Below are 22,441 nucleotides of genomic sequence, written 5' to 3' on the forward strand. Positions count from 1 at the left end.
TCCCTCTCCAAGCGAACGTAGGCAACCCATTCAAATATCCGGGTGCAGCCGCAAAAACAAAAACACACATCCACAATTGGTTTCTTCATAAATGGAATCAAAGGGTGTTTCCCTGTAACAAGGGAATATAATTAAGAGACACATTCTGTCTTGAATGGGTCGAACCCGAAATAATTAAAACTCTATTCACTAAATGAATACGAGTGAAATTATGTTGGGTGACATTTACGCTCACTGTGTGCATATTTTTCCTCAACAAAAGCTTACTGGTAATGTGAACTTAACTCATTGACTTGAGAAGAGTTTTTCTTATGAGGATGTCAAGGCAGCCATCAGTTATTGTTTGGCATTTTGGTGTGTTTATTAGTATATGTGTCTCATAAACTTGATATTTTTTGGAGTTGTATATTGCTTTTGTGTATTATACATAGGATCTTAAGCTTTAGGATATCGTGGGGATCATATGGAGGTTAGTATCTTAATTCTAAGCTTTTCTCATTGGGGTACAGATCAGATATTTAACTGCTGGCTATTTGTTTCAGAGACTGCCTATTGGTTGATCCTAAAGAGCTTACAGACCCATCTTTTAACTCCCAGCAACAGAGGGAAAGGTGATCTTTTAACATTAGCTTACAATTGTGAATACCAATTTGATTCAAAAACCTCATTTAAATTACTTTTGTGACAAAACTGAATTAGGACCTGATCGACTACATAAATTAAAAACTGAATTAGTGTACTATTGGACTTTGAAGAATGTTGTATGCCCCTTGTTCTTCTCATCCCCTTGATTCTAACTTGTAGAACATAAATTACTTGCACAATCTGTTATTTTTCTTGCCTTTGCGATTGCTAGTGACTGGAATGTTCATGATGCCAAGTTCTCACATCTTTTGCATCTGGCTGTGCTACGGTGCTACCTCATTAGTAGTTGATAGGTGAGAGATTTCAAACTGTGACTATTATTAATGATCCATTCTCTTCCTACATATACTGAATCATTCTTACAAGTTCTCTTTTGCTCAGACAAGTCATTTATATATAATTGGCATATTCATTCTATGGTTGATTTTTCTTTCTTATACAATCCATTTGTAGTCTGTTCTCATGTCCCCCGTATTGTAACTATCATCTCTTTTTTATGTGGGCAGTAAGTGAGCTTTTTTTCACGATCAAAACGATGTTCCTTATCTTCCTCATCATTTCTTGTTCTGTCATTCCTATGTTTGCATCTATCCAAGCTTCCTAATGACAACTATGGTCCCAGGTGAATCCAAGCAATGGACATAGTCAAGGCAATTACCAGCTCCTTTGAGAAAGGATGTTGGGGCACAAAGTCTCCAAAGAGTTTGAAGCAAGTTCATTCTGGAGCAGCTCATTTGTGCATGAAATTCATGGAGGACTGTTATATACCACTTTTTATGATTTTAAGTTCTTTCTTGTATTGGTTTAGCCATAAATTTCAAATGCGATGCTTTTAAAGCAATGTATGTAATTGAATATCTTTTTTTTAAATATATATAAAAATCAGATTCTTTTAAATATGAGTGGAAGAAATTGAATTGAAATTTTTTTTTTTAATATAAAAGAACATTTTACGGGGTGCATTTGCACGCCGTGAATAATATTTTCCAGCGTGCAATGTGCGCCGTGATAATATTTTACCGCGTGCATTGCATGCCGTGAATTATTTTTTACGGCGTGCTTTTTGTTTATTTACGACGTGCAGAATGCACGCCGTTAATTTAAAATGTCATTTTACGGCGCGGTCTTTAAGGGCCTGTTTTTGCACGCCGTAAAAAGTCATTTACGGCATATTTCGCACGCAGTGAATAATTGGTTTTCCTGTAGTGTTCCAATATAGATATTTGTAAATCTTACCAGGTTACAGTTGTCTGACCCTTTTTATTTCCTCAATTCAACATGTATAAATTCAAATCAACAAAAACCTCACATTGATAAATACAAGAAATATTCAAACTGAATGGGACAAAATAGAACAGAGCAATTAAAATGGAATTAACAAAAGAAAATGGAAAAATGGGTAATAAAGTCAGCAAGTCCTCGTCCCAAAATTCAAGAAGCAACTCGAGGAGTTAAACATCAATCAACATGTGGGAAGATCTGACGGTGGAGGAAGCAACTTCTGGTTGGGAAGTTTTCCATCTAGGACTACCCATGCCATCTTCAAGCCCCAGCTAGTATGGATCTCCAAGTGACAATGCATGAACCATACACCTAATCATTAATGGAGAAAAATTACATTAATTAGCAACAGTAAATATATAAGAGCATATGAAGCGATGCTATCTTCTTAATAAGATCAGTGTAAGATCTCATGTTATATTCATATGACAATACACGTCATCGTAACACCACCGTCAATTTTTCACCGCATATTACAATAAGAATCCACTTAATCAATGGTTTAGATTGACAAACTGAAAAATAAACATATTTGATTATCTAGTTTAACTCACCAGGGTTGTCTGCTAGGAAACGAATTGCAACCCACCCGCCGGAGGGAACACCTACGGTGTTTCTTTCAACAGGGTCAAGCAGATTGAACTTCTTAGGGTCTTTGTTTTGGTTGAAGTTCCCAAACCCTTGACCAACAACAAAGAAATTGAACCCATGAAGATGAAGAGGATGACTTTCAGCACCAAGAATACTAGTGTCCTGCAACACCAACTCCACACTAGTATTAAACGGAAGCACCATTAGCTTTGTACCATTGCCCACATTAGTATTGTTCAGCTGGGCTCCCGTGTAATTAAATGGAGTTAAAGGACTGATCGGAAAGTCAGGGGAATAGACCCCCTTTGATTGGCCAGAGAAGTGGGATTGGAGTAAGGCAGTGTTTGGCATAGTAAAAGAAACGTTGTTGATTGAAGCAGCAAACATAGTTCCATTGGGTCCTTGGCAAGTTTGGTTGTTGTGCTGCTGCTGGCTACATGGGCTGGTTCCAAGTCCTATTGTGAAGAACAAACGCTTGTCAACTTTTTGTGGGACGTTAGCTGGGAACTGTGGTGTGTTTAAGCTGCGGAGTTTGCTGGCGAACTTTGTTGCAAACGATGTGTCATTTAGAGCTGGGAGAATTGGTTTGTGGAGTGGAAGTTTGTTCAGTGGGAGGTTTGAGTGAAATGCGGTCGTTTCGTACTCTAGAATGCCAGCAAGAGTGGAGTTGTCGAAGGTGCCTAGACCAGTCACGTATGGCCTTGCGGTCATGAGAAATGTAGCATTTGGGAAGTTGGGTTTGGTTTTCAGAAGAACGTTTGCGGTTTGTCCCGGGGCAATGAGAATGGTGTTGGTGTCGAAGGGCTTGACATAAACGGCGTCTGTTTCGACCACTTTGAGGGTATGATTTGCAATGCTGAAGAAGAGCTCGTCATTTAGTGCTGCGTTGATTAGGCGAAGAAGGTATGTTTTCCCAGCTTGAACCTTCAGCTTGAAAGTATCTGCAAAAAGAACCCATTAATCTAAAGTACAATATATTTTTACGGCCGCCAAATTTTTTTACCGAATTTTATGCAACAAATGATCGATGTCACGTAGTTCCACTTCGATATGAATATAAAGACACATGATATGAATATGACGAGCCTTTCCATAAAACATAGAAACAAATTTTGAGATGACCAATTTTTATACCATTGGCAGAACAGTTATACAATGGTCCTGGCAGTCCATTAATGGTATAGGCGTCTGAGACATTTGGGCCTCCACCAGTTTGTAGTGCCTGGTTTATGACTGCTTCAGGATCTGCATTCCACCACTCTCCTGTAAATTGAAGCATTGCAGGTAATATTTGTTAGTAATTAAAATAACTAATGATTTTTTGACAGGTAAATAGTTCATTTCTCGTCCCTCTATTTAACTTTTTATAGCCAATTACATACCAAAGACGATGGGTACTTCCTTGTAGGGCTTGATAAATGGGTAAGGAACACCACGCTTTGGAAGAATGATTAGAGGACCGTAGACAGTTGATCTGAGCCATGAAATATGAGCATGCCACCAGAGGGTGCCTCTTTGTCCTACAATCGTGTAGTTGTACACATAACTGTTACCTGTTTGTATAGGGCATTGGGTCACATATGCTGGCCCATCGGCCCACCCGGATCGAAGTTGTCGAATCCCATGCCTAATTTGAAACAAGTCAATCCAACACACTTTCAATTTAAGTCATGAACTTAACGTCATAATTAAATTATTTGTAAAATATATATAGTTACCAATCACCATTTAGTCATATCTTTTACTAGTTTAAATTAATTACTGTCTCTGCAAATGAGTCTCATTTTCGTAAAAGATATGATGAGGAATGTAATCAATAAATATGACGCACATATAAGGTTTTAAAATTGAAGTAGAGAACGTCTTCATATATTTACCAATGGATGGAGATGTTGTTGTGGACATGATTAACCACTTTAATAAGGAGATTATCGCCCTCCCTTGCTACAATCCGAGGTCCGGGAAACTGCCCATTAACTGTTACAACGCTCTTTGTATGGCACAACCTTGTGATATTTTGCAGTTTGATCTTTGAAAATCAACAATAACGATGTTAGCTAAGGAAAGGCAAGAAAAAAAAAAATTCAAAAACAAATTAAAGAATAGAACACATACTTCAAACTTGTAGTGCCTGGTAATGCTTGCAACTGCAAGCTCAGAACTGAGACACAAAGTTATGAAAGAGAAGAGAAAGAGCTTGAAAAACGCTTGCAATGAAAAAATAGAGACACCCATTTTACTCTCTCTCTCTCTCTCTCTGTGTGTGGAAATTGAAGTACGTTGCTCTTTTCTTTCAGTTTGTGTTGATCAAAGCTTGTGGATTGCGTATATATATATACAGGCTAGGGGTGATGAGGAAGGGGTCTGTTTCGTTGTTTAGGTAATTGACAGAAAACGATATCGACATGGTTTAAAGAGTACGTAGGAGAAACCAGAAGCTAGCTAAGCTTCAGATATACATGGCTATCTAAGTTCTAGTTGTTAGATAGAACGACTATTTAGAGTAATGTGAAAGACAATCAAATTTAATTTTCTTCACCAAGCTCTTGCTAGCTAGCCTCCTTTCTTTTCAAGTCAAATATTTGAATATTTCCTGTTAAAATTTTATGTGCTTTCATGCATGAGTAGACCTGATGTTGACCAAGCTATAGCTACTTCCATGCTTAGCACCATCTGGGATTTAAAAGGGAAACGTAGGTATAAAATATGCAGCTACGTAGCACAGAAAAGAGACCATTCACCCTTCTTTAGGTGGAAACCATAGATAATAAGATCATATCCCTTTGCACCAATTCGCGTGGCATTTTGTTGTTATTATTATTTAGGTTATCATTGACCAAAAAATTGTTGAAATATTTATTCCTCCTATCATGTTGATATATTAATACTCAGGCCAGAAAAGACCGTTACATATCCCCTATCTACTATCTATGGGTAGATAAAGAGTTTGTGGTAAACCACAGCGATACATAGATTAAGTCCGATCATTTGACGGTACCCATGCTCACTTATTCAACAAGGCCTATAAACAAACAAACACAGTAAATAGGCACCATACTAACACAAGATTGCATAGTTTCCTAAAAAAAGAAAATTATTTATAAAGAAAAAAACTAACTAAATAGGAGCCCAAATGGTAGGCTTAGGGCTCACCCCAGACCCAATTCACTCAGGCTCAATTGACAGCAGCCCAAAGAGTAGTCCCACTTAAACCCTAGCAAAAACGGCCCAAACCCGGCCCAATGCTTCATCTCTTTCACATGGTGGTGACAACCATGACCACATTGATGCCTCACTGGCACCACCTTGACCACGTCGTTTCTAATCCTAGATGCCTCCGACAAAGAAACTCTGACCACCCATGAGACCCACACGCTAATATCCAAGAAAACTTGAAACCAAATCGATTTGAGTCCACCCAGATTCCAGATTGATGTCGTCACCAGACGTCGGCGTCGCCACTGGGAAATGAAGCGGATCGAAATCCAATCCCTCTTAATTTGCCATTGACATCCCCAGAATCAAAACAGCCTGACTACCTTGCTTTAGGGGTGTTGCACCAGACTCGCTGTCAAAGCTCATCCTGCCAGACTTCAAGTAGCAATAAACATCCCCAAGCCCCATGATGAAAACCACCTGTCCGGCAGTAGACCACGAAACGAGGGAAAAGCCGGTGGCCCACCCAGATGTCGTGCGCTGCCAGACGAGCGCACTTTCACAGAAGCCGGACTCTGGGTTTAGGGCGCGTGCAAGCGTGTTCTTTGTTTTTTGGCTAATCATCAAATTGCTTCGCTCATTCTGCTCGGATGATATTATTGACTAGTAGTAACATTTGTAAATGCCATTGACGCTAGCACTCACAAATGTTATCAACACTCGGTAACATTTTCTCTAGGTGTGATGTATCTAGGTTGAATGTCGTATATAACGATCTGTTTCAAATCTCATAAAGCATACAGCTTTAATTTTTTTTTGTTTTTTTAACCAACATATAACCAGTAAAAGGAGAGAGCATAGGACCCTATATATATATATATATATATATTTTTATCATATCAACAATTAGTCTTATGAGTTAAACTCACAACCTCCCACTTACAAAAGAGAGGCTTATGCCACTAGACCAAATGGTAGTGGGCTACATATTCCCTATGTACGGTCCCGTTCCAATGGTCAGCTGCTGACCATGGAACTTTTGGTCACTCACCGTCTGATTGAAATCGGACGGGTCACAGCTAAGTGAACCGTCCGATTTCAATCGGGCGATGAGTGACCAAAAGTTCCATGGTTAGCAGCTGACCATTGAAACGGGGCTCCCCTACGTATATATTTTGTGGAATACTCATGCTTAGTTGTGCTATACTGTTCTATGTTAATCAGCTCATGACTCCTTGCGGTCTCAAAAAAAATTAGTTAATTTTTTTTTTGAGAATAAAAAATCAGTTAGTTTGGGAGCCCAAAAGCAATGAAGATGATCATCTATTAATTAATTCAGAAATTTCTAGTATTTTTTGTTTCTGATTTGGTACTGCATTCAACCAAAAACATAAATATATTTGAACATGAAGATGATCATCTATTAATTCAGAAATTTCTAGTATTTTTTGTTTCTGATTTGGTACTGCATTCAACCAAAAACATAAATATATTTGAACTGTACGTGGTCTGTGGACTAGCTGGTCTAACTAATATCGTGAAGATTACGGAATTAAATTTTACTGTTATAATACGTGGGTTGAGTAATGTGGAGATTTAAAGAAAAGAGAAAAGAAAAAAACATGGAGATTACATTTCATTAAACGAGTTAGGCTATTCAATTTGAAAAACCCACCGAACTCCGCAATTACTCGGAATTAACTTTCATTTCTGGCTTATATTTATGAAGGGTCTCCCCTCTCCACCCTCCACAAGGAAAGCTTTAGGTATATTATATTCCTGAAAATTCAAGTTGGCAGACATCTCCATGGGGGAGATTGTTAAATAAGATTAGCTGGTGCAACTACAAGATCAATCTCTTTAGTTTCATTCTTACGATTATTGCATCAACACTAGAACATACCAGACAAACTTGATTGAGAATTACCACATCTTGAAAGCAACCCCTAATTTGCTTAATTTGTCACCACTAACAAGTTTAACGGCTGAGAAAGGTGCATTTCGGTACTTGAAAAGTAAAACCCTAGTAGCCTCGCTCAGTGTTTAGATATGTCCTATCTTGATATATTTTTTGTTATTTAACTTTTATTTTGGAGAAGGCGGATTTAAACTTTTCGACACTATTAACATACTAGTTATTAGTTGATCATATATAGTAGAACTAACGTATAGTTACGTGATTCATACATATGGTATAGGGCGTTAGAGAACGTGCAATATATACATCAACAACCCATCATGTAAATATCAGGGAATTCGAGAGTGCCATATATTGATTGTAGTTTTCGGTGGATCTAAAGGTGCATGTCAACCTAATCAAGCCCACTTTAGTAAATTTGTATAAAGTGTCTAATGAATAGTATCAGTGAAACTAAATAGAACAAACGCAACTGAATAATCTAACATGTCAACTTCGCTTCAAAAAAAATATAATTCCATACAACCTTTACAATGAGAATTGAAATTTGGTGAAATTTCAAAGTACGGCTTGTTGCACCAACACTGCTGACAGGGACAAGCCGTGGTCCTGATAACGCTTCACATAATTATGTCCTTGACAGCATGGAAATAGTTGAGTATCCATTTTTGCGGATTTTCCCTTTTCTCATGGATTTGTAAGGAAAGGCTGGGAGGTCAATAGAATGATTGTCTTCGACACCACTCCAAATTTGTTCAAACAACTGCATCCTTCCTGATTAATAAAATAGCTAGCTTATTGAACATATTGCTCTATCGTCTTAGCTGCTATGTTTCTCCTCTGTAAGCTACTTCAAACTTGTATCTAATCGACTTATAAACTCTTAATTTCCTCACCTCTATATAAACATAAGCCAAATCCTCCTTTTCAACACACACTTAATTGGAGCAGCATCACAGCTCACTTCTCTGCAAGAAGAACGAAAAAATAGAGAAGTAAAATGGGTGTTGCTCTTCTTTCACTTGTTAGGCACTTTGTTCTCTTTTTCATCACATTGGGTCTCATTCCTCATCAGCAAACTCTTGCAAGCATAACAAGGCACTACAAATTTGATGTATGTGTATTGCACGTCACAAAGTTGCATTCATGTATGCTTTATCTATGTTAAACAGTCAATTTGCTTCAAGAGACAGTCTTAATTACCTAACTATGTGTAGCAAAATTGGCTATTAAAATCATCATCAGATGGAGCCAATTCTTGTTATGAATGTGAAATTTACTTTTCATATGCACTTTTTTTTTCTTAATTAGTTCATTAGTCTTCTTTCTTAACAATGTGAATTGATTTTATAGATCCAACTGCAAAATGTGACAAGGCTGTGCCACACCAAGAGCATTGTAACCGTAAACGGACAATTTCCTGGGCCTCGAATTGTTGCTAGGGAGGGTGATCACCTCCTCATTAAAGTGGTTAACCATGTTCAAAGCAATATCTCCATCCATTGGTAATGAATGACAATCTATATTATTATTTAAAAAAAGGATTAAATACTTGTTACTCCTCAAACTTTTCCCTAAAAAACAGTTTAGTCCCTCGCCTTTCAAATTAAACTGGATAGTCCTTATTCTTTCTAATTCTCACACAACAGGTCTAAAATGACTATTCTACCCCCAATATCCTTTTTTTATTTTTTTCTCTCTCTTTTTCTAATTTTTCTCTCTTTTTTATTTATTGGATTAAATACTTGTTACTCCTCGTACTTTTTCCTGAAAAACAGTTTAGTCCCTCGCCTTTTAAATTAAACTGGATAGTCCTTATTCTTTGCAAATCTCACACAACAGGTCCAAAATAATCCAAAATGACTATTATGCCCCTCATTTCCTATTTTTATTATTATTTTAATTTTTTTCTCTATTTTTTTAATTTTTCTCCCTTTTATTATTATTATATTTTCTCTCTCCCTCCTTCTCTCTCTCCCCTGACCTCTCGCTCCCTCTCTCTTCAGCACTAGCAGCGCTAGCAGTGGCTGATCCCACATTATCTCCCTCACCTCCTCCACCTACGGCCTCCTCACCATCGACCCGCCACCGTCACCATCGCCTTCCCCTGGCCCGAGCCTCGTGGCCAGCGATCTCTCTCTCCAAATCCCCAAATTTGAAATACTCAAAACCTCCTCTCCCTGCTTCTGCAAAATCAAGCTCACCAACTCCCCCCACCAGTTCTTCGTCGTCCCTCTCATCGTCGACCACGACGCCGCCCGCTCCCACTCCCACTCCCTCAACGCCTGCTTCAACCTCACCAAACCCAAAATCGAAATCCTAGCCTCTCCATCTTGTTCTTCTTCAGTTCTTCTGTTCTTCGACTTCTTCCCTTCTTCGTTCTTCCCCCATTCAATAATCCAAAAAAATTGAGAACCCTCATTTAATCTAAAATACCAAATCGGCCAATCCCCGCAAACCCTCATTCAATCATCTCATTCATCTGAAATCCCAGCAAACCATAAACCTTCTATCTTCACTTCTTCCCCAATTCGAAAAGACGAAAACCCAGAAAACCATCCAACTAGTTCATCTCAAATACGAAATCAGCAAATCCCAAACCTCGCTCCTCATTCAATCTTCTGAAATCCCAAATCCCAAACCTCAATCCTCATTCAATCTTCTGAAATCCCAAATCCCAAACCTCCTATCAGCGCTCTACTGATAATGTTCTTGAGCTTTTCTGGGCTCCGAAGCCGACATAGCTTCCTGGGTCTTAGCGTTCGGGGTGGCGGATCCATCTTGGCGCTCTACAACGAGTACGATCTCTCCGGCATCGAAGTCGTCAAGGAGGAGCTCGGCTGGGTCAGAGAGACTGGCGACAAGTTGCGCGGCGAGGCCATGAAGGCGTTGGAGCTAGGGATGGAGGGGTTGAATCATGGGGAGGTGGCCATCAGGTTGCAGGTGTTCTCCGGTGGTTGCAGAGGAAAGAAGATAGAGGGAGCGAGAGGTCAGGGGAGAGAGAAAATATAAAATAAAAAAAGGGGAGAAAAATTAAAAAAATAGAGAAAAAAATAAAATAATAATAAAAATAGGAAATGAGGGGCATAATAGTCATTTCGGATTATTTTGAACCTGTTGTATGAGATTTGCAAAGAATAAGGACTATCCAGTTTAATTTAAAAGGCGAGGGACTAAACTGTTTTTCAGGGCAAAGTACGAGGAGTAACAAGTATTTAATCCTTATTTATTTTTTCTGCTTTTCTCTCTCTCTCTCTCTCTTTTCTCCTTCTTTCTTCGTTCTTCTCTGCTATTTTTTTTTTCACGAGCCCAACTAGTTTAGCTTCTTTCTTCGTTCTTCTCTGCTCTTTCTTCGTTCTTCTCTGCTCTTCCACGAGCCCAACAACTTTCATACCTGCAAGAATGTCTAATTCCAAACAAAAAGGCTGGAAAGCAGCCCAAGTAAAAGGATTTCCGGCGAGCTACTGTTCACCTTCGAATTTCTCCTCTACCGGTCGATTCAAGCTGCAATAAGCATACCCACAAGATCAGTGTTCTTCCAACAACAAGATTCACCAAGGTTTCCAGCCGAAAAATCACCGGAAACCAAAAACCCAACTAAGAAATCGAAAATTTTCGGTTTTTCTCTCCTCCTCTTCGATTTGCTTCAATCCAAGCCTAATCACCTAAAATCCTTACCAGAGATGGAGGAGGAGGAAGAGAGGAAGCTTCGATGGCCGGCGACGAGTCCAACTGGGGTCCGGCTGCGGTGATTTCGCCGGAATTTGGGTCCGATCCGAAGAGAAGAGAAAAGAAAGGGGGAGGGGGCTGGAGGTAAATTTGGGTATGGGGTTACTCTTGGATTTGGGAGTGTGAATTTGGAGAGGTGGAGGAATTTTGTGGGGAGGATTGGCTCTAGATTAAATTAAATTGGAATATGGAGTAGAGTAAGAAGGGGAAAAAAAATAGCAGAGAAGAACAAAGAACGAAGAAAGAAGGAGAAGAGAGAGAGAAAAGCAGAAAAAATAAATAAAAAAAGAGAAAAATTAGAAAAAGAGAGAGAAAAAAATAAAAATAAAAATCTTGGGGGTAGAATAGTCATTTTAGACATGTTTTGGACCTGTTGTGTGAGAATTAGAAAGAATAAGGACTATCCAGTTTAATTTGAAAGGCGAGGGACTAAACTGTTTTTCAGGGAAAAGTTTGAGGAGTAACAAGTATTTAATCCTTAAAAAAATTCTTATGTCAAGTTTCATAACCACACCCTCCATATACCTTATCTAAGTATATATGTATAGTGCTTTTCGTTAAAGTATACTAGTCATGCATGCATCTAAGTATCTAACAGAGTGAATGTTGACTAACTAGTCAATATATTCAATCGGCAGGCATGGGATTCGACAGCTTCAAACCGGGTGGGCCGATGGTCCGGCATACATTACTCAATGCCCGATACAAACCGGCAACAACTATGTGTATAACTTTACCATTATAAGGCCAAAGAGGCACGCTTTGGTGGCATGCTCACATTTCATGGCTAACCTCTTTGGTGGCATGCTCACATTTCATGGCTAAGATCAACCATCTATGGCCCCTTAATCATTCTTCCCAAGCGTGGTGTTCCTTATCCATTTACCAAACCCTATAAGGAAGTTCCCATCATCTTTGGTAAGTGATATGTAGTCTTTATTCTGAATTATCCTTATACATATGCACACATAGAAACACATTATACCATAAGTTTTGATTAACCAAATAGCATACTAACCTTGTCCGGATGTCATTGCTTCGGTTGATGTCGTCGTAGAATACAAGATCTTCTAGTCTCTCCAGTCTCCTTATGCTATATCTTAATGGGGCAGAATGTTTTAGCGTATTGACTGTGAGCCTAGGGACCCTGTATTTATATGGTCATATGTCTTAAAGTCCTAACCCATCGAGGATACAATAAGACACAACTTTACGACCAAGTAACCTTAATAGCATATCTTTAGGATCATATTAATCCTTTATTTGTTAGGTGTCCAAACAATATATTATATCACTAAACAATATATCGTAACCGGATAATCATTATTATATTCTCAACTATTTAATCATTGACTAATTGGTTTCCTTAATATCGTTATAATACATGATATGTCCAATAAAGATATCTTACATTCTCCCACTTGGACTTTCATGTATCATAACAGCAATGGCAATCTTCAACTGATTAAATAATTCCTTAGTGCGCACAAGAATACATATATGATAATAACCCAACTCATGATCGGTCAAACATGTGACAAGTAAAGAGCTACACCACAGCTTACACAATCTGTTAATGTAAGAGTCCCATAACCACATTACTAGCACAATGTTCACATGATCATAAGATAATGCTTAAATGAAAATTATATGAAACTTTCTTTAATGTGATACCTTATTGTTTCATACGGTGGTCCACTTTATTACTTGAGCATCCTCAAATCTCCTTATGCTTCCAAGAAGCATGTATGCCACAACGAGCATACACTCCACTTTGCAATAAACCTTCAAGCAAAGTTAATCCTTCAATAGCTATCAATTAAAACATAAGCTGCAGCAACAATATAAACCAATAAAAAATGGTCTGAATAAGTGCACAAGTAAACTTTAAATATGGGTTCAATACATCCAAATAAATCTCAATGACATGTCATAAAATCCATAAAAGCATAAAAGAATAGTAAGACCAGATCTTTCAATATGGCCTCAGTCCTCCCAGAGCTTGCTTACAAACTCCCACTATTCAATTAGATCGAAACTAGCAACTAATCCCATATTGAAAGTGTGCCTAATAAAATCTTTATTTGCTAAAGCTTTAGTAAGAGGATCTGCAAGCATGTTTGGAGTCTCTATGTAAGGTACTACTATCTCTTCACTCCTTGTCTTCTGTCTAACAAATAGCTGCTTCAAAGGTATTTGCTTAGAAGTAGAAGAACGCTTGTTGTTCTTGGCAAAGAACACAGCTGATGTATTATCACAATAAATGGTGATAGGGTGTTCTATAGAGTCCACTAGATGAGTCTGAGAAATAAAATTCTTCAGCCATATGCCATGAATTGTAGCTTCATGTAAAGCTGCGAATTCAGCTTGCATAGTAGAAGTGCAAATCGCCTTTTGCTTGATTGATCTCCAAGAAATAGCACCTCCAGCTAACATGAAAATAAAACCTGATGTAGACTTTCCTTCATCTTTGTCACGTCCTAAATCTGAATCCGAATAACCAACGAGTTCCAGATTGTCTACCCTTCTATAAGTGAGCATGTAATCTCTAGTTTTCTTCAAGTATCGCAAAAGTCGCTTACCTGCATTCCAGGATTGGACTTATATCTACTGAGCATTCCAATTGCAAAAGCTAAATCTGGACGTGTGCAAACTTGTGCATACATGACACTCCCTATCAACGATGCATAAGGCTTTCCCTCCATCGATTCTTTCTCTAAGTTATTCTGTGGACATTGACCTTTATTAAATCTGTCTCCTTTCGCCATAGGAACATCAATGCTTGCACAACCTTCCATGTTGAACCTCTTCAAGACTCTATCAATGTAATTTGACTGAGAGAGTCCCAAAAGCTTCCGTGCTCTATCTCTCTTAATTTCTATGCCCAATACAAAAGAAGCTTCTCCCAAATCTTTCATCTCAAAACTGCTTTCCAGAAAATTCTTTGTTTCAAGAATCAGATCCAAATTATTACTTGCTAGAAGAATGTCATCCACGTAGAGAACTAAGAAGATGAAATTCCTCCCATTGACCTTGAGATATATGCACTCATCTACTTCATTCTCCACAAAACCATCTTTCACAACAACCAAATCGAATTTTAAATACCATTGCCTAGAAGCTTGCTTTAATCCATAAATTGATTTCTTGAGTCTACATACCTTGTTTTCAGCACCTTCGATTTCAAAACCTTCCGGCTGCTTCATATAGATGTCTTCTTGTAAATCCCCATTAAGAAAAGCCGTCTTTACATCCATTTGGTGTAATTCCAAATCATAATGAGCAACCAAAGCCATAATATATCTAAAAGCATCCTTCGTTGACACCGGTGAAAAAGTATCATTGTAGTCAACACCTTCTTTTTGAGTGAAACCCTTAGCTACTAGTCTCGCCTTATGTCGTTCAATTGAACCATCAGAATTTTTCTTGGTCTTAAAAACCCACTTACAACTAATAACTCTTTTTCCTTCCGGCAACTCTACTAACTCCCACACTTCATTATTTCTCATCGATTCTAATTCTGCTTCCATAGCTTCTTTCCATTTATTTGAATTGGCACTACAAATTGCTTGTTTGAAGGTAGTAGGGTCACTCTCTTCTCCGAAATCAAAATCAATTTCTTGCATATAGACATAATAATCATCGGTGTTGATAGCTGGCCTCCTGACTCTTTGTGATTGTCTAACAATAGGTGGCTGAGGTGGTGGAGGAAGATCTTGAACAAGTGGTGCAGCTGCCACTTGCGGATCAATGTGCAAGGATGCATTAGGAACAACATCACCAACGTGCATGGCTTGCATGACTTGGGGTCCATTAGGACCATGATCACTAACGTCCATCTCTTGCATGTTTTGGGGTTCCTCTTGAGTAGGTGTGGCAGCAAAAGGTATGGTAACAATATTCTGTGTATCAACATCACTTGTTTGTATTTCTTCTCCCTCTTCCTCCAACACAAATTCTGGTATTCTTGGTGCAAGATGAGGATCTTCAATAAAAGTAGCTCTCATAGATTCTACAATCCGAGTAGAATGAGTAGGGCAATAAAATCTAAACCCTTTGCTATGCGGAGGATATCCTACGAAATACCCACTAGTGGTTTTGGAATCAAGTTTCTTGATCTCGGGATTGTAGATGTTAACCTCAGCTTGACACCCCCAAATGCGGAAAAAATGCAACGCAGGCTTCTTGGATTCCCACAACTCGTAAGGAGTCAAATCTAATGCTTTGCTGGGAACATAGTTAGAGATAAAGTTGGCAGTTTTCATGGCTTATCCCCACAAAAAGGTAGGAAGAGTCGTAGTATTTATCATGCTCCTCACCATATTTAGTAAAGTTCTATTTCTCCTTTCAGCGACTCCATTCTGCTCCGGTGTCCCAGGCATAGTATATTGAGGAACAATACCGTGCTCTTGCAAGAAAAGGGCGAAGGGCCCTTTATGTTGCCCTGCTTCATCATATTTGCCATAATATTCTCCTCCTCTATCGGATCTCACCACTTTAATTTTCTGGCCCAATACTTCTTTTCTACTTTAGACTTGTATTGTTTGAACACATCAAGGGCTTGTGATTTTTCCGAAATTAAATAGAGGTAATAAAATCTTGAAAAATCATCAATAAAAGTAATAAAATATCGGTTTCCACAAATTGTTTTGACAGAAAAAGGACCACAAATATCTGTATGAATAATTTCTAAAAGATAGGAACTTCGAGTGGATCCTTTCTTTCTTAACTTGGTAAATTTTCCTTTGATGCAACCAAGACAAATATTTAAATCCGAAAAATCTAAATCTTTAAGAAGGTCTTGTCTTTGAAGTTGCTGAATTCTTTCTTTTGAAATATGACCAAGTCTTTTGTGCCAAAGAAACGAAGATTTTGGTTGTTGAAAATGCCCCTTTTTTGAAATAGATGGAGATTTAAAACCTAAATTTTCAACAAGCATGGTTTCTGTAGAAAAGGTACAATTTAAACACCAATGATCATATAAAAGATGTGCAGTTCCCAATAAATGATTGTCTTTATAAAATTTTATTTCATCATCAATGACAAAAGTAAAACCAGAATCTCTACGAAGTTTGAAAACTGAAATTAAATTTCTCCTCATAGAGGGAATAAAAGCAACATCCTTTAAATCAAAAGAAAATCCTGACTCTAATTTTATCCTAACAGTGTCTATGAAATCCACTTGAACTTTGTTTCCATTGCCCACGAACACTTGCAGCTCATCCCTTCTTGGTTTCCTCTTTGTTCTGTAACCCTGTAAAGAGTTTGTAATATGAATTGGTGAGTTGCTATCGATCCAAAAGGAGTTCGTGGGAATGGAAACTAAGTTGGTTTCAAAAATAGTAAAAACAGAAATTTTATTTGATTCAAAAACAGTGAAAACCAAAGAGTTACCTTGTTTTGCAAGCCATTTTTTTGTAGCGAGAGCAATCTCGCTTCATGTGTCCATCTTTCTTACAGAAGTAGCAGAGAAAAGGTTCAGATTTTGGGTTGGAAGATCCTTTAGAATTGGAAGAACTAGGCTTCGAAGAAGTCATAGGCGTTTTCTTTTGTACACCCCCTTGAGGCCCAAGATATGGCTGCTTCTTTTTTCCCTTTTTGCACAAAATTAACAGATTTTCCCTTCTCCTGACGAAGACGTTCCTCCTCTTGAACACAATTTGAAATAAGCTCATCAGGTGTCCAGCTTTCTTTTTGGGTGTTGTAGGAAACAGTCATTTGACTAAAAGAGGGTGGTAGTGTATTTAGGATGTGGGCCACCATCACCTTCTTAGAGATGCCAAAATCTAGAGAATTAAGCTTGGCACCTAGCTCTAAAACACCCATGATGTACTCTCTGATATTTCCATTGCTATCATATTGTGATGAATTAAACTTAGATAGCAAAGCAACCCCTTTAGCCTTCTCAAACTCCTTATATTTCTTACCAATAGCATCAAGATAGTCAACAGCATACTCACAATCCACAATGCTACCACGTACGGCCTCTGTCATGGATCTTTTCATTACCAGTAGAGATAACCGGTTAGACCTCTCCCACTTTTCATATGCAGCTCGTTGTTGGTTTGTCCCGGTGGCATGTGCGCTCTCCGGTTTGGGAGTCCTAAGTGCTATATCCAAATCTGCTAGTCCTAGAGAAATAATTATGTCCTCCTTGACAGGACCCGCCCCGGATTTCACCTTGAAATCCGAAGTGGTCCTGCGGGGCCCACCTTAGAAGAAATTCTACCAAAAAAATTTGGCAGAACTCCCTCTAAAAGTGGACTACCCAAAAACCTGTAGAAAGACATTTACACTTCTCAAAATAATCCACCACAAACTTCTGGAGCCACCAAGCTCCCTAAATTACAGCACCTCCCAATTTCACAAACAATTCTGAACTCAAACATATTAATTTCAAAGGTTATCAGAGCAATCTATTTCTTAGGCGTACAAGAAGGTAGAATACAAGAAAAAGGCCGATACTTTTATAATACGGAAGCTATGACAGCTATGCCTCAACCCCAAGTACGCTCGACCTCAAGCTAAACTGGCCTGCAAACTGGGCATTTGAAACCGAAGGGCCCAGGGGAAAACATTTAAAAACCGTTAGAGTGAGTGGACGAAAAAATAAGTAATTTCGAATGAATAAGTAAAACTTTAGGCTTTCCCAAGTTATTCTCTAAAATCTCGCATGCAGTAATAATCTTGAAAAATACTTTTAATCATCATCTTTACTGCAATCTTAATCGCGTAGAAATAAAACATCTTGAAATCTCTTAAAGTCTCATCCTCAATCCTTATAAAAACATCCTTTTCAAGAGGCTTGCTTGATGACTAGAAAGGACTGCTGTCTAGTCATCTCATGCCCGCCATCTGGGAGGGACTGCCACCCAGATGACGCATCGGAAGGGACTGCCAACCGGAATATAGTCTGGAAGGGACTGCCAACCAGATTATTACCTAGTTGGCAGTCCCTTCTAGGTAATATGCACATGCGCCGTAAATAGCCTCCTCAATAAACTGGAAACAACCTCTTTCAATTACTTGCTTTCGGAAAGAAACTCGCTGTTACTTCAATAAAACATTAATAATCCACTGAAAGCATAACTCAGGATTATCCCGCTAACTCAAACCTCAATATCTCAATAAATCCTCGAAAGCATAAATCAAATACTCTGTAAATCAACAAATGCTTTCGGAAAGAAATCTCAATCTAACTTCAAGGCTGAAATCCACTAAAATCCTGTAACTCATAGAGCATAATAAATCTCAAGAAATCCAGCTCATAAAATCATAATACTCAATAATTCAAATAATAAATTAAACCTCAATCGGAAAATAATAATATACTGCATGCACATTTAATTTAAAATAAATGTCCACTCACAGTACTATTTAGGCGATCACGTATACGAATTCCTTCATCGAGCAATAGCTCGGTATATCGCCCTTTACACAATTATAATTCATGAATAACAATCCGGAAATTAAATACGATTCCCACATTAAATCCTCATGAATTAACATTTCTATTTCTTCTCTGATTAAACCAAAACTTTATCATTTGCACCAATTCTTTAATTGAAGGTTTCTAGGGCAAAACTGAGAGAAATCCGATAGTGGTTTTCTCATAAATCAATAACCAAACTATTGAACTTCGGAAATTCTGATTAATATCCAAACCTCCTCCAATTTCCACCAAACACTTATCTATAAATTCGTAACAATATATACTACTCAATAGACCAAAACAACTCACCAGGAACGGCCGGACGCGCCGCCACAGACGACTGCACGTGGGCCCCACGCGCCGCCGGTCAACCACCATATCTGGCTTCCAAATTTTACCAGCATCATCAACTCAACATTCTAAGCGTCTTTGATAACTGCTACAAATCCAGAAAACGACTAGAAGTACCTCAACAATTAAGGAGAAGTTGGAACCCGAATTGTGAATAGTAACCCAGAATTTCAAATCTTCGATTCGACCTCTACACTGCAAATCGTGGCTCAAGGCTAGGGGCAAAATGATCTATGGCAAAAACCGAACCTTCGACGCCGGTATGGTGACCGGAGATGGCCGGAATCGCCGGAAATCGACGAAAATCCCAAACTGCTACAGTAAACTTCACGGCTCAAAATCGAGCCCCTCCGGCCAAATCTCTGCAAAACACCACAACATATGCAACAAGGGGGAGGAGGCGAGCCTGGGGATGCCCGGATTTCGTCGTAGGTTGGTCGGAGGAGGAAGAAATCGAAGGAAGAAGAAACCGGACCGAAGAGGAAGAAAGGGTCGGGGGAGAGGAGAGAGAAAAGCCGGTAGGTTTCCAAAAATGGAAATTTACCACAGTAACTCAGCTATTTATAGAAAATTACCATGAACAGTAACTTTACCTTTTCGCTTATAACTTTCGCATACGAACTCCGATTTTTACGTACCACATATGCACGCGCTCGGTTTAACGTCCTCTACAACTTTCATGAAGAACATTTTCTCAAATTTTGATCCGAACAAAAAGTCAACTTTTAGGGCCCCCTAAAGTGTCGAAACGGAGCCAAAAAGTAAATGTAAATGTCGTTTACCCATCGAAAGACTCGTAAACTGGTAAATTTAGGTTTGGGACGTTACAATCTCCCCTCGTTATAAAAATTTCGTCCTCGAAATTCCATACTGTTGAAGTAGAGATGGGTGCACACGTCAATCCATAGTAAACAGTCACGAAGATGAATAACACATCAATCCTACAGCAGTGGCGATGATAAGGCACAGAAAAGATGTGCAAATCTGCTCAAATCATGTAGAAATTACCTTCAAAACTAATCCAAGACTTGACCAATTAGGACAGGGAGATCAACCCTTATAAGAAACAATCCTCTAGCTGAAATCTAGCCAATTATTGTGATCAGAATAATTCCCATAGCGTTCTTACTAAATTCAGTGTCTTAATTAAGAGATAGATTTACTTCCATTCATTACTGACAGTCCTTAACAACTGATGAAGAACATCGTCAAAGCATTATGTTTGAAGCAACCTGTAAACTGTTCAACTATGTGAGCAGAAACACCTACTAAAATTTCCAAAATAAAGACTCAAGGCTAAATCAAGGTCGGTTACTTGAACGAACTACACCTTGAAACTGCATAACGAAAATCAAATCTTCTTTGGGTTAAGTCTTCCCTTTGCAATCTTAAGTCAACGACTGGAGCAACTGATCATTTCAACAATCTCAATTACACAAGCAACTAAAAACATATACTTAAAACCCCAAATTCATCAATGTTCCAAGTCGGATACCCTTGTCTTACCTAACTATGTAGTAGTCAATACTCACAAGTACACAACTTCAGCGTCAAGAAATTTAGGTCAAATACTAGTTCAGATAACTCATGGTATCAATATCACAAACTATTCAATTTGAATAGTAGCATTCATACTCTTTTTCATATAACTCGTACAGTGAAGAACCACTTTGTTCACCAACAACATGATGATAATACATTTACCCACACTTAATACAATTTCAATTCGTACATGGGTTTATGGATAGTCCAACATTTAATAAAACACCACAAGATGTTCACTGATAACCCACATGTCTGAAACAACCAATTTTCTTAGCAACCACAAAACCGCACTTGCTTTTTGTCTGTTTGTGCTTAAATTTCTGATCGAATGTCGTGCACGTAGAGGTCCCATAGTTGTCAAGCATATCAAAGAGTAGCCTCGAACCAACCTATAAGTTCTTAATCATGTAGGTTAAAGGCCACTACACTTCATTTGCGATACTTTGATACCTAACTAAAACATTGATCAAAGCCTTGGGATGACATCTAAGTCAACTAGAGAAACTTCTTTGATATATACCCTGCTGGCCATAAGGCGACACATTTCGCACACCTACTCATGTTCAAAATTGCTGTACCAGACTGCTAGCAAAGTAGTCAATTCTTTCTTCTTCGCGTTTCCAAAGCATAATATTCCAATAATCAACGTCAAACTTGCAAGTACTTGAGTATAGTCAACTCTCCTTGCATGGCTCAAAGCCGATATCTCCAAGCGACACTGTCATCGCTAAACTGAAGATAAAGTAGCTGAAGATCCGCCCTCTAACAATACTTATTCAATAATATTCCAGCTACAACAACAATTCCAAAAACTAATTTGCGCTAACTAAGATTGCACCAAAATTTCCTAAACCTCAACTTGCTAAGCATTAATCCAACAACCAACTCAACCATAGTAGCTCAATAGTTAGTACTTCAAGTGTCGGTTGAAACCTTTGATAAAACCTAAGTCCAAACAAACAATTTCCAAACTCAACTCCAACATCTTGCCAAGTCATCGTACCTATAAACCCGTGATGGTGACCGAATATCAATCGTACCAACAACTTTCTATACTTCTCCAATCAAGGCCACCATACGGTAGAAAGATCGATCAAAGTGAAAATTAAATTTCAAACTGTTTAACCCATTACCACCAATAATGGTACCAAGGTAGTAAAACTCACTTAATTCCTCCGAAGCAATCTGTTAATATACGTATTCAACTCAAGCAACAACCAATTTTCCTAGATGATAAAACACCGTTCACAAAGTCTTTCCTCGAACAACAACCTTGATGAAAAATAGACACCCGTCCAACATCTCGTTTCACACAAAGCGGTACCTGGATCTGAAATTTAATCCAACCACATGGCGATCCAATTCCTCCATTTAATTACCGTTGAAATACGTCACTGCAAAGACAAACCGCATTATGTTTGACCCACATATAACAAGAATTCTGGTCAAACCTTAATCTGAAATATTTTCGAAGCCAACTGGGAAACTTATTTCCTTAAAGTTATTCCACTAACCACTCTTACAAAATCACAATCCAATTGTCTAGCAAAAACTTCATCAAGAATCTATCACAATTAATTTTCAAGGCTCCACAATTTATAACTCGAATCATACTCCGTATCACAAGTAAATTCCACTTGCACTATTATGAATACCCAACGATATCACTACCACTATTCTCTGATTTTAGGTACAACCATTACAGCCAAAAACGGATAACCAATTAAGTACACGCATCAGTACAATCTCATATACAAAAGTTGTTTCTAATCCTCTCAATTAAATACTGCCAA

The 22,441-nt window shown here is 38.3% G+C and overlaps 1 protein-coding gene and 1 pseudogene across 1 annotated transcript; one reads left to right on the forward strand and one right to left on the reverse strand.

Annotated features, from left to right (window-relative positions):
* Nucleotides 1-1,861: 1,861 nt before the first annotated feature.
* Nucleotides 1,862-4,862, reverse strand: LOC133727814 (laccase-17-like). The gene is made up of 6 exons (XM_062155217.1): nt 4,633-4,862; nt 4,395-4,546; nt 3,900-4,144; nt 3,652-3,780; nt 2,481-3,458; nt 1,862-2,238 (listed from the first exon to the last, which is right to left on the reverse strand). The coding sequence occupies exons 1-6, from the start codon at nt 4,750-4,752 to the stop codon at nt 2,108-2,110; spliced, it is 1,755 nt and encodes a 584-aa protein (XP_062011201.1). The 5' UTR covers nt 4,753-4,862; the 3' UTR covers nt 1,862-2,107.
* Nucleotides 4,863-8,591: 3,729 nt separating this feature from the next.
* Nucleotides 8,592-22,441, forward strand: part of LOC133734402 (laccase-17-like) — a 46,752-nt pseudogene continuing 32,902 nt past the window's right edge.

Source organism: Rosa rugosa, chromosome 2 (assembly GCF_958449725.1).
Source record: "Rosa rugosa chromosome 2, drRosRugo1.1, whole genome shotgun sequence".
In the NCBI taxonomy this organism is placed as follows: Eukaryota; Viridiplantae; Streptophyta; class Magnoliopsida; order Rosales; family Rosaceae; genus Rosa; species Rosa rugosa.

What these genes read in the sequence shown, in the direction of transcription:
- LOC133727814 (XM_062155217.1), bottom strand. Translation starts at nt 4,752, where the DNA reads ATGGGTGTCTCTATTTTTTCATTGCAAGCGTTTTTCAAGCTCTTTCTC. An exon ending in CCAGGCACTACAAGTTTGAA is followed by an intron (nt 4,547 to 4,632) that starts GTATGTGTTCTA and finishes TGATTTTCAAAG; the next exon opens with ATCAAACTGCAAAATATCAC. An exon ending in GTATAACTGTTCTGCCAATG is followed by an intron (nt 3,459 to 3,651) that starts GTATAAAAATTG and finishes TTCTTTTTGCAG; the next exon opens with ATACTTTCAAGCTGAAGGTT.